This window comes from Grampus griseus (genome assembly GCF_964374135.1).
Source record: "Grampus griseus genome assembly, chromosome: 12".
NCBI classification, from domain to species: Eukaryota; Metazoa; Chordata; class Mammalia; order Artiodactyla; family Delphinidae; genus Grampus; species Grampus griseus.
In genome coordinates, this window is record NC_139006.1 from 65,405,769 (window position 1) to 65,418,326 (window position 12,558).

Consider the following 12,558-nt stretch of genomic DNA (forward strand, 5'->3'; position numbering starts at 1 on the left):
AACACTAGCAGGTAGGTCTGGTTCAGTCTCCTATGGGGTCACTGCTCCTTCCCCTGGGTCCTGATGCACACACTACTTTTGTGTGCCCTCCAAGAGTACAGTCTCTGTTTCCCCCAGTCCTGTCAAAGTCCTGCAGTCAATTCCCACCAGTCTTCAAAGTCTGATTCTCTAGGAATTCCTCCTCCTGTTGCCGGACCTCCAGGTTGGGAAGCCCGACGTGGGGTTCAGAACCTTCAGTCCAGTGGGTGGATTTCTGTGGTATAAGTGTTCTCCAGTCTGTGAGTCACCCATCCAGCAGTTATGGGAACTGATTTTACTGTGATTGCGCCCCTCCTACCATCTCATTGTGGCTTCTCCTTTGCCTTTGGATGTGGGGCATCTTTTTTGGTGAGTTCCAGTGTCTTCCTGTCGATGATTGTCCAGCAGCTAGTTGTGATCCTGGTGTTCTCGTAAGACGTAGTGAGAGCACGTCCTTCTACTCCGCCATCTTGGTTCCTCTCCAATATCATTCTTAGTTGTGAAAAACTGAAAGCATTTCCTCTAAGATCAGGAACAAGACAAGGGTGCCCACTCTCATCACTAAAAAAAACGTGCTGTGGATTTCAGTGTATTTTCATTCTGTCTTCCACTGTCTTATTAATTGTTCCTTCTCACTTTCAAAGGCAATGAAACTTGGAGAGTCCTTCTGGAAGGGAAACATCTGCTCCTCCTAAACCATCAAGTCACAAGCCACCCTTTAGAGGGAAGACATGGGAGACCAGAAAGTAAACTTAACTGGGCTCTTTCGTTTCAATACTGAGAACCACGTGGCTTCTACACCTTTTAATTAGAGTTTCCATCACTGGAGGAGCTGGCAAACATTTACCCCCTGATCACCAAACACCAAACCAGGAGAAGTTTTGAAGATCATCAGATCCAACCCCCCTCAATTTACAGAGCAGAAAACCAAAGGCCAAAGTAGTTAGGTGATTGATAACACCCAGTTCCCCTGCCCCACATTTCCAAGGCTGCCTGTTTCTCTCCATGTTGGCAACTCAGGGCTCTTCCTGTTATAGCAGGTAGCATCCCTGACAGGCTACATGGGGGAAATCTACAGCTTTCACCTGCTACCAAGCATGTGGCTCTTATCGCTCCCAAGCCATCTGGCACGGTAAAGATGACCCTGTGCTCTTGACTCACACTCTGTGGGATGCCTGTCTACAAGTCGGGGTCCTTCTCTCAGCACCTAGGTGATCTGGGGCACCAAATCCATACCACCATCACATCATGCCAATCCGTAACACCCAGTCTCTGCCAGAAGAGGCACACGTTCACCAATGCAGCAATACCTGCCAGTCATACTCAATGTGTTACCTTCTGGTATCTTCTAGTATGCAGAACAGACACCAGCGCTTCTCCCAGCAAACTAAAGGCCAGCTAATCACAGATGAAATTCCAGCTTTGAGATCTCACATGTTCCCCTGCACCACAGAGCAGTCCTCTGCCCCACACCCCAAGCCTAGAATTGAACTGATTCAATGATAGCATCATCGGTTTTACCTTACATTCTTCATCCAACAGGTCCAAGATGCCCAGCTTAGCTTCTATGAGGTCAATACAAGGTTGGTTATCATAAAAATCAATCAAGGTCCAAGGGATCTGCTCCTTCATGTATTCCTCTTGCTCCAACTTGAATACATGCTGGTGTAAGAAGTGAAAGGTCAAGGTTAGTGAACTATAGACACACCTTAACTTTCAACTCCCCTGAGCTTCAACCACATGGGTTCTGAGCCCTGGAGGATGGTGCATACTCGCTAGAAAAGGTTTAGGCACAAGTCACAGTCATGAATGCAGAAGAAAAAAGCTCAGTTAGGTGATCCTCACTCCCAAGTGAACCCTTCCCTAGGACACTCCAATAATCACCTGTAATGTCATACCTCAACCAGTAGCGAGAAGCCTCATAGCTGGCTTTCAATTGCTCAAATACCATAGAAGCTCGGGGTCAAAAGAGTGGGAGTCAAAGCCAAGGAGAGGATCACTGACCTTCTTCTGAGCAGTGGGGAGCACCTGCCTAGAGCTGGGGCACCACCAGGAAACCAAGGGCAGGTCAGGGCAGAGCTAGAGCCCACTGACCCTGGACAGAAGAGAAGTAGGCCGGGCTGTCTGCCACTCCCTGGTGGGGAGAGAGGTCTCCCCCACCCGACATGTCCGGGTCCAGAAAAACCTACCAAGTTGAACTGTTGCTGGAGCTTCTCATTCGCATAGTTGATACAAAACTGCTCAAAGCTGTTCACGTCAAATGTCTCAAACCTGCAGAATGGAAAGAGCAGAGGATAAAGTAAGAGACATCTACTTTTATCGAAGGAATCACTGGGACTTCAGCAAGGCAGCCCTCGTCCTCTGCTCCCACCCAGCTCTAGCCTTAACTCCAGCACACAATTCCCATCTGCTCTTGTGCCCAAAGAGACCACTGTTGCCGGCATTAGCACGACAGAGTCCTATTAAATAGGAAAGTAAGAACGTACATCTTTTTCGCAATTAGAAAAAGTACTGACAGCAGGACATTCGGAAAAAGCAGGTGTAAAAAAGAGAAAGTCACCCGTGATTCTATCACTCATGTTAACCACCAGTTACACTTTGGTATGTTTCCGTCTAGTGATTTTACATTTTTGAGAAAAGTAGAATTATATGTAAAATTATACCTATATTTGTCATTTAACTCCCCATTCGTTATTCAACATTTTCCCATGCCATTGTTCTTCAAAGGCATCAGTTTTATTTATTTATTTATTGGTTTTTGGCTGCGTTGAGTCTGTTTTTTGGCTGCACTGAGTCTTTGTTGCTGCCTGCAGCCTTTCTTTAGTTGCGGTGAGCAGGGGCTACTCTTCACTGCATTCTCTTGTTGCAGAGTACAGGCTCTAGGCAGGTGGACTTCAGTGGTTGCAGCATGCGGGCTCAGTAGTTGCGGCACGTGGACCCTAGAGTGCACGGGCTTCAGTAGTTGCCGCATGTGGGCTCAGTAGTTGCGGTGCATGGGCTCTAGATGCGTGGGCCTCAGTAGTTGTGGCTTGCGGGCTCTAGAGTGCAGGTTCAGTAGTTGTGGTGCACGGGCTTAGTTGCTCCGCAGCACGTGGGATCTTCCCGGACCAGGGATCGAACCCGTGTCCCGTGCACTGGCAGGCAGATTCTTAACCACTGAGCCACCAGGGAAGTCCCGAACGACATCAGTTTTAATGTCTGCCTCATGGACCCTCGTATGGATCACAGATGCCGCTTTAGGCCTGAGGATTGTACAGGTGCCCAGGTGAGGGGTCCAGTGGGGCCAGAATTTAGCTGATGCCCCCCTCAAGTCTGGGAGGGAGCATTTGCCCCAGAAGGGATGCCTTTTTCCAATTCACACAAAGGCTTCTCCTGGGCTGGCAGTGGTCCCCATGCAGAAGAATCATAATTTAACCAATCACCTATTGTAGAACATTTTGGTTCTTTTTCCAGTTTTTAGCTGCTATCATTGCTGTGACAAATATTGGATATACATCTTTGAATTCGTGATCTTTAAGATGCTATTCTAGAAGGAAAATTACCATGTTGGAGTTTGTTTTCTTAAATAGAAGAAAATGACCTTCCAGAAAGATGGAGCCCATTGATGTTATCATCCTACCCCCACCCCAGCCTCCCAACGTATGAAAGCATCTTGTTCACCTAATCCTGGTTAATCAAGTTGTCTTTAAATTCATGTTTGACTTAGAGTTTATGTACGATAAGATGCACCAATTTGAAAGATATATTTCAATGAGTTTCTGATAAATATTATACTACCTGTGTCCACCATCACAATCCAGATATAGAACAATTTTTATCACCACAATCACCCCCAAAGTTCCCTTGTGCTCCAATCAGGTACGTTCTCATTGCCCCTCACTGGGAGTATTAATGCATCAGAGATCTTTGGTCAGTAACGTAGATTAACTTTTAAAAATCTTTGGTTAATTATTATACGAAAAATGTTGTTCTTTGACTTTTAATATCTTTATTGATAGAGCTCAACATTTTTCTGTGTGTGTGTGTGTGTGTGTGTGTACTAGTTGTCTGTACCTTGTGAACTGTCTGTGATTGGTGAAGTATTTTTTGGGTTTTAACTTTAAAAATGGACTTATTTGAGCTCTTTATACTTCAGATCATCAATACTGACATCAACTACTCAACTGAAATGTTTGCAATATGGCTCGATCACTGCTGGGGAAGGGAGTTGGAGAAGAGGTGGAGCCTGCAGAGAGGAGGGCAGGTAAGGAGACGAGACACGGCACGGCACAGCACAGCCGGGCACAGTCCCACCTGCAGGCCTTGTATGCTACACTTGAGGGGTTTGGATTTCACCAGGAGAAATGGGGAAAATTTGAAGGATTTTAAATTAAGAAATGACAACCAGGGCTTCCCTGGTGGTGCAGTAGCTAAGAATCTGCCTGCCAATGCAGGGGACATGGGTTCAAGCCCTGGTCCGGGAAGATCCCACATGCCGCAGAGCAACTAAGCCTGTGTGCCACAACTACTGAGCTTGCACTCTAAAGTCTGCGAGCCACCACTACTGAGCCCGTGTGCCGCAACTATGAAGCCTACACACCTAGAGCCCAGGCACCGCAACAAGAGAAGCCACAGCAATGAGAAGCCTGCGCACCACTGTGAAGAGTAGCCCCCACTCACCTCAACTAGAGAAAGCCGCACACAGCAATGACCCAATGCAGTCAAGAATAAATAAAATCAATTTATTTTTTTAAAAAAAGAAAAGAAATGACAACCATACTTGCATCTTAGAAACACTGTGATTTGTGGGAAGGTGTGCGAGACTGAATGCAGGAGGTCGAGTAAGGCAGTTACTACTGGAGCAGTAATTCAGGAAAGATCCAATCAGGTCATGGCTTAGGCTGGTGGTGGCCAAGTAATGGGGATGTTCTAAAGACATTAAGGAAGGTGGAAATGAGAGGACTTCAAATGACCGATGGCGTGTGGAGATGAGATTCACTTGTACAACTGAACGGATGTGATCACCCCCCAAGCTGGGAGCATCATTATAGCATCAGCAGCTTGAGCTACAAATGAGTGGGGCCACCGTGTTCGCAGAGCAAAGGCATCAGGCTGAGGGGGTAAGAAGGGGAAGACATCGAGGAGGAAGAGGTACCTTCTTCTCATTCACGCACCGTGCTGAATGAGCTGGCAGGGACCCTGTAAATGAGCACCTATAGAGCACCAAGCCCCAGATGCTTCATGAGCTCCCTGAACACCCACAACAAACAAGAGCTCGGGTCTATTACTAATCCCATCCTACTGTTGAAGAAACTAAATAACCTGTCTGAAGTCAGAGAGTCAGTAGACAGAAGAGCCAATATTTGAATCCAGAGAGAGTGATTTCTGAGACCACATTAACTCAGAAAGGAATAAAAGTTCCATTTAAGAAAGAATGAAAAATAAATAAGTCAAAAAAAATGGAAGGAAGGAAGGAAGGAAGGAAGGAAGGAAGGAAGGAAGGAAGGAAGGAAGGAAGGAAGGGAGGGAGGGAGGGAGGAAGGAAGGAAGGAAGGAAGGAAGGGAGGGAGGGACGGAGGGAGGGAGGGAGGGAGGGAGGAAGGAAGGAAGGAAGGAAGGAAGGAAGGAAGGAAGGAAGGAAGGAAGGAAGGAAGGAAGGAAGGAAGGAAGGAAGGAAGGGGAGGACGCCATGTGCCCAGGTGCTGCTGCTTTGGACAGGCTGGGCTTGCGAAAGCCTCAACATGCCTTTGGCTAGAGATTTACTGCATCCTTCCTTGGAAGAAGAAAAGAAAAAACATTAAAAAAAAAACCTGGCTGGTTCAAAGTCCAAATTCTTTATGGATGTAAAATGTCCAGGTTGCTACAGGATTACCACAGTTTTCAGCCACGCTCAGACAGTGGGGCTTTGTGTTGGTTGTTCAACAGTGTTGTGCCAGCTGATGGGAGGAAAGGCCAGACTCACAGAAGGGTGTTCATGTAGAAGACAGCACCGCTGATGACCCACGCAGCTTCCTGAATTGTGTCCTATCACAGAAAGCCTTATCTGTTCAGTGATTCTAGTTCATCTACCAAGATGATGGAATTATGTTTAATTCTGTAAGGTATACGACAATGCTCTCCTATTTTGATGTCAGTTTTTCAATAAAGTTTTGATTATGAGCATAAATAAATAAATACATAAAGAAGGAAGAGATGACTAGGAAGGGCTGTGGAGGAGAGGAAAACTTCCCAGGGGAGGAAGTGTTTGAGCACGTGGAGAGCGGGAGAGGGGTGACACCGAGGGACCCCAGGCTGGGGACACAGGCTTCAGCCTTCATAACCTCACATCGCTAGCCCTCTCACTCTTTGTATGGGTGACTGAATTTTCTCAGTCTTACATAAATTTATGCCAGCGCTTCCAAACAGGCTGAACTACCACTCCCTAATAGAAATGTTGGAGCTGCCCCTGGTGGGGTTGGGGACGGTAGTGGTGGTGGAAAGGCAGCACCATAAGCAGCAGAACCAGCAAAAATAAATGCATCAGATGCCCAACAGGGTTGGCTCAGTGCCCAGAAAACATCAGGCTTCTCCTCCTCTGTGCCCACCTCCCCCACCAAGGTATAAGACGCGGAGAAGTGGGAAATCATCTTGAGATCAGAGGAATCAACTGCTTGGAGACAACCACATTAAAGCACAGCCTTTGGTCATGCCCACAGAAGAGAAGTAATTCTAGGTCAATAAAACACGATCAGAGGTGGAGGCACCCCAGACCATGCAGGAGGGAGGCACTGGCTCTTCCAGTCCTTACCCTGGATGAGGGTCCTCCCAGCCCAGAGGATGGTCCTATAGCCCGAGTTATGCCTCCTAGGACCACATTTCCTCTCCCTATAATCCCGTCACACCCCAAGGAAGGTTGCTGGTGACAGCCAAGTCCCAGAGGAAATTTCATTAATAAAACCTAGAAGGAAGATAAAAGAGCTACCCTAGCAACCGGCCAGATAACAGCACACGGGTGTGCTTGCTGAGCTTGGACTGGGCTCCACAGATAAAGGATTTAAATATCTCCCACTTGTCATTTTTTAAAGGTTTACATTGGTAGCACTCCACAAGGAACATTCTCATTAATTTGAGAGGACCTGAAATTAGCTCATAATTTCTCTATTTCTAAGATATTATCTCGTAACAATTCCTCTGCCGTCTAGTGTAATTACTGTAATGCTGGAGGGCCAGACATGAATGAGGGGTTTGGGTAGCTTGGAAAATGTCTAAGAAAACCACAGATAGGGAGATAGGGCAACTTCTCTAAATTAAATTGTATTTGTAGTAATTCTTGCCATCAATAGAGATGACTTTTAAAATAAACACAATGGATCAATTTATAGTTCACAAGATTAAAATATCACAAAGAAATTTATATATGAGAGGGAATTGGATTTCTCTTCTAAAATCAATGTTGGGAATATTTAGAGTAGAATCCTTGGGTGGGAGGAAGGTCAAAACATGAAATAGGATTTGATCCTGAGACCTGAGATCTGTACTCATGGTGGTACAATTATCACCCCTACTTCAATGTTCCCCTATCTTCAAAAACGTAGTAGAAAAGTAGAAAATTCCCTTCTCATTCTACCCGACTTCAGGATGGGGTAAGGGATACAAGCACCTCTATAAAAATAAGGCAGTGTCTGTGGGAAAGTGAAACTGCAATAAAAAGAAGTCAACCTGTCACTCTGAGTTAATTATTAACCTCCACGAACCATTCATTCCAGAGCAGAGAGGCAATGAGATGCTTTGAAGGTTGGGAAACAGTTCTTCCCCTGGAGCACAGGTCAAAGGAACTAGACTTTCTTAGCTCAGGCTTGTCTTTCTATTTCACCAAGACCTCTCTCTATCCTTCTACCAAAGGTCAAAAGAAAAGATATGTGATATAGGTTAGACATAGAGGGGGGCTTCTAGGGAATGAGTACTAAAAGTCAAACAAGTCCTCTCAAGGTCTCCTTCCCTCCTGAAGCCCACGAAACCTCACAAGGGCACCTTGCAGTCTGTTAGGGAGGCCAATCCTTCTTATCTCTTTACTAAACAATCCTGGGGTGCCAGCTGCACCTAAGAATGGCAGGACTTGAATTCTGCTCACGTGCTTCTCTCTGTGCCCAGATGTCCCCACATAGGACTTGTCCTTCAGGGACAGCACAGTTCTAGGCACTGCTCACATCCCAAGGTCAAGAATAGTTCTTCTGGAGGACCTAAGTCCATTCAGTTTGCAGTGTGCTCCAATTCCCGGCTATTCTCCATGTCTGAAAATCTAATGTGGGACAGAAAGATGCCCACCATATGGTAACCCTCTTCCAATCCATCAGTCAACTGTCCCAGGAACTGTAAGGGCTGCAGAGAAGAGCAAGTCATGGACCCTGCCCAACAGAGCTATTAGGAGGATAACATGAAACCAGTATATGAAACCTTCCAACTAGTAGAGATTTTATGTGTTACAAGAATTTAAAGGAGGGTGAATTCATGGGGGTGCTGGCATGGACAGAGAGAAACGGGAATTTATCCAAGCTTTAAGACTATGTAGTGGTGTTTGGTTCCAGGAATGCTCCAAAGGGCTGTGTCAGAGCAATTCTGGAAGGTTGAGCTTGACTTTCAAGCACTCTGAGTTACATGGCTCTCCTGGGAGACTCAGAGATTCCAGGGAGAACCCAGTTGCTTCGGGTGATCTGCTGGATCTGAGAACACTGGGGCCAGCTATGCATGTCTACCCTGAAGAAGACATGTCCAGGAATCTTCTGGGCTGTCCAAGGTTGGGTCACTGTTCACAGGCTGCAGGGTAAATGCAATCACTGACTTCTCCCCCTCCATTCGCCATGAAACCTTTCCATACTAGACAGAGAGGGGATGGGTAGTCTTCTCCGAATAAATAACTTAGGATTGTGAAATTATCTGTAAGTCTATTTTGAAGAGTGAGACCAAGAAAACAAAACATAACAAAGACACAAAGAATTTCCATCAGAAAAAAGAAAGAATTTCCATCAAAATGATGAAGGCAAATGGTGAGCCTAAGAAATTTACTTAAAATATATCATTAAAGGCAACTTACAGAACTGTAGAACATGTTTGCAAATCATATTTCTGAAAAGGGGTTAATATCCAGAATATATAAAGAAATCCTACAACTCAAAAAAAAGTAAATAACTTGATTTAAAAATGGTCAAAGAACTTAAAACATTTCTCCAAGAAGATATATGAATGGCCAAGAAGCATATGAAAAGACCATGATAAATCATTAGAGAAATGCATATCAAAACCACGAGATACCACCTCATACCTATTGGGATGTCCACTATCAAAAAAACAGAAAACAACAAGTGTTGGCAAGGACGTGGAGAAACTGGAACCCCTGGGCACTACTGGTAAAAAGGTAAATTGGTGCAGCTACTATAAAAAACAACATGGATGTTCCTCAAATAATTAAAAATAGAATTACTATATGATCCAGCAATCCTACTTCTGGTTATATATCCAAGAAGTCTAAAAGAAGAGATATTTGCACACCCTTCCTTGGTCATTGCAGCATTTTCACAATAGCCAAGAGGCAGAAGCAGCCCAAATGTCCATCAATGGATAGATAAAATGTGGTACATGCATAAAATGCAGTATTATTCACCTTTAAAAAAAAAGGAAATCCTGTCACATGCTACAACATGGTTGAATCTTGAGGACGTTATGCTAAGTGAAATAAGATGGTCCCAGAAGATAGATACTATGATTCCATTTACACGAAGTCTGTGGAAGTATCAAAATCATAGAGACAAGGGCCTCCCTGGTGGCGCAGTGGTTAAGAGTCCGCCTGCCAATGCAGGGGACACGGGTTCACACCCTGGTCCGGGAAGATCCCACATGCCGTGAAGCGGCTGGGCCCGTGAGCCATGGCCGCTGAGCCTGCGCGTCCAGAGCCTGTGCTCTGCAAAGGGCGATGCCACAACAGTGAGAAGCCCGCGTACCCCAAAAAAAAAAAAAAAAAAAAAATCATAGAGACAGAACGTAGAATGGTGGTTGCCAGGGGCTGGGTGAGGGAAGATGGGAGTTGTTTAATGTATAGAGTTTCAATTTTCCAAGATGAAAAAGTTCTAGAGATCTATTGCACATCAATGTGAATATACTTAACATTACTGCACTGTATACGTAAAAACGGTTAAGATGGTAAATTTTATATTGTGTGTTTTTTTTAAACTACAATTTAAAAATACTTTTTAAATCATTAAAAAGCACTGAGTAGAGCTGGATGCAAATTTAAAGTTAGGAAATACCATAAGAGACACAGAAAGTAACACAAGAACTGAGGAAGATATAAAATCCCAGCAAACCCCATTTCCTGCTCCTGGGGCCCAAACGTCCCTCGGCATCCTCTCCCTCACCATTCCTCGGCATTAGGCATGAATCTATCCCTGCCTTGCTCCCAAAGTCCCCTAGGCCAACTGTCCTCTTCAAGAATGAGCTGGCCATAGCCAAAGCCTCCTGCTGTCTTGGCATTTTGAAGGCTCAGGTCAAAGACAAATAAATGTGTATTCTTCCCAAATTGGAACCATTTATTTCTCATTGCCTCGAGGAGGAGAGAGGAATAAAGGGTTACGATTGTAATTAACCAAGCCTGTAGAGGCAAATGCTGGTTAATGCAACACGAGAAGGAAACCCCAGCCAAAAGCTGCCTGGCTCTCTCCGATTAATTCCATCCCCTGCCTGGTAAGAAATACCCTGCAGGCAGCTTCACAGATCCTTAGTTAAGGAACAGAGCTTGGCTTGGGTTGGCTAAATTGCCCTGGGTGTTGCTTGCTCTGCACTTTTTGGAGCTGGGGCAGGGGAGTGAGATGTAGGGAAGCCGTGCTTCTACCAGGACACTGGGTATCCGGAACTGTTCAGGAGAGCCTGAGAGCAGGGCCTATGAGCAGGGGGCTCACCACAGCTGCGGTGCAGGCAGCTGTGGCCCAAGCAATTTACGTAGGCGCTCACAGCCTTTTCTACCCCATCTGAACTAACTACCCTTCAGAAGATCATGATAAGGGGAGGTATGTATGTATGATGCTGGCTCACACACTGCTTGCTTATGTCTACAGAAGTGACTGTTTATTCACTCTAGCTGCTGATTCTATAGTGACATATTAAACATTTATACAAAAATCTGGAGTGGCTCATTTATACTATGAAACTCCTTCCAGCTGTCTCTAGAATGAGCCTGACTGGTGACCCAGTAACACTCTAGCTAGATGCTACAGTTTATCTACGGACAGTCATCCCAGCTGAAGGAATCAGTAACTACTTGCAGGGGAGGGGGCAGCAATCCCACTCTCATTTGCTTGTTGCACATTCCCAACCTAATTCAGAGAGGAAGATAACTCCTTCTTCCTTTCCTCTTAATCAGTGGGCTTTAATGTATTCAGAAACCTAGCCCACCCTCCTTCCCGCTCTCTGCAGCTGCCACACGCTCTCTTTTGCTCACAGGTGACAAGGAGGAGTAAGAACATTAAAAACGTTAGGTCATCCCAAGGGCACCTTCTATGTGCATCAAGGTATCCCCACATCTAGGGCTGAGAAACAACGAGCGAGACATTGGGATAGATGGTCTCCTCCCTCTCCAGAGTTTGGTGGTCAGGGATTTGGGTAGGAAACTCAAAATATTTAAAAAATGCTGGAGTTTTCAGATGCCATGGAAGAATCACTTCCCATAGTCATATTGTTTGTAAATAAAGCCTAAAAACAGGAATTAGTTTGAAATGAGAGGAGGTCGTTAGACAGGGTCACAGAGGTGGAGTATCAAGCATGACACCCACTTTCAAGTAACTGAAAACAAAAGATCCAGTGGGTTTCCGAAAGGTATCTTTTCTGAAGGTTTCTGAAAGATAGCTGGAAGGTGTCTGAAGCCCACAGGAAACAGGGCAGAAGAACACCATGATTGGGAAAGGGAGATGACAGTAAATAGTTCAATGTAAATCCCAGTTTCCACCAAATGTTGCCACTTTCTCCCGGATTAAGAAATAGTGTCATTAACCTGATGGATCAGAAAGAGTACTTCCAGATTCAAGTCACCTGCTTTCCTGTGAAGTTTTTGGTTTTAGTCTCCTAAGCGTTCATTACATACCTTCTTACCAGAAAAGAAAGAGAATGACTTCTCAGCAGACCAGAACGGTTGAGGAGCAGGTGTATGTACCTTCAGGGTGGTCTGTAAGTGCTTTTACTTGGCCACAAACGGCCCAGTTAGACAGCAGCTGGTTCACGCTGAGCCCACCTTATCTAACTTGCCATCCTGAACTCTGCCCACAGCATGTGAAGCCGGCACTGACTGGGCAGACGGAGGAGGAACCGTGCATGGCATTTCTCTCTCCCCAGGAGGAGATGAATTGCTTTCTAAGTATGACCGCTTTATGACAAGGTTTGAAAAAGTAAATTAGCTTCTGAGAAGGAACAAGGATTTAAAAAAAGAGAAAACAGCATAGCGCACCTGGAAGGAAGCAGAAGGGGAGGAGACTCCCCGAGAGTGCTTGTCTAGGGCCCCAGGTTGCACAGCCCCCCTGCGATGGGACCTGTCCTCGCTGA

The 12,558-nt window shown here is 45.5% G+C and overlaps 1 protein-coding gene and 1 pseudogene across 2 annotated transcripts in view; one reads left to right on the forward strand and one right to left on the reverse strand.

The window, feature by feature from the left end:
* The window catches only part of MYO5B (myosin VB), a gene marked incomplete at its 5' end in the record, with an annotated part of 386,267 nt that overhangs the window by 120,491 nt on the left and 253,218 nt on the right, over positions 1-12,558 (reverse strand). Inside the window, 2 exons of the mRNA XM_082667157.1 lie at positions 1,540-1,680; positions 2,208-2,289. Coding sequence (XP_082523283.1) covers positions 1,540-1,680; positions 2,208-2,289 — 223 coding nt within the window. The remainder of the gene's footprint in view (positions 1-1,539; positions 1,681-2,207; positions 2,290-12,558) is intronic.
* Positions 5,739-5,993, forward strand: LOC309830977 (small ribosomal subunit protein eS27-like; annotated as a pseudogene). Its single transcript has one exon. The product of its transcript is annotated as a small ribosomal subunit protein eS27-like (transcript).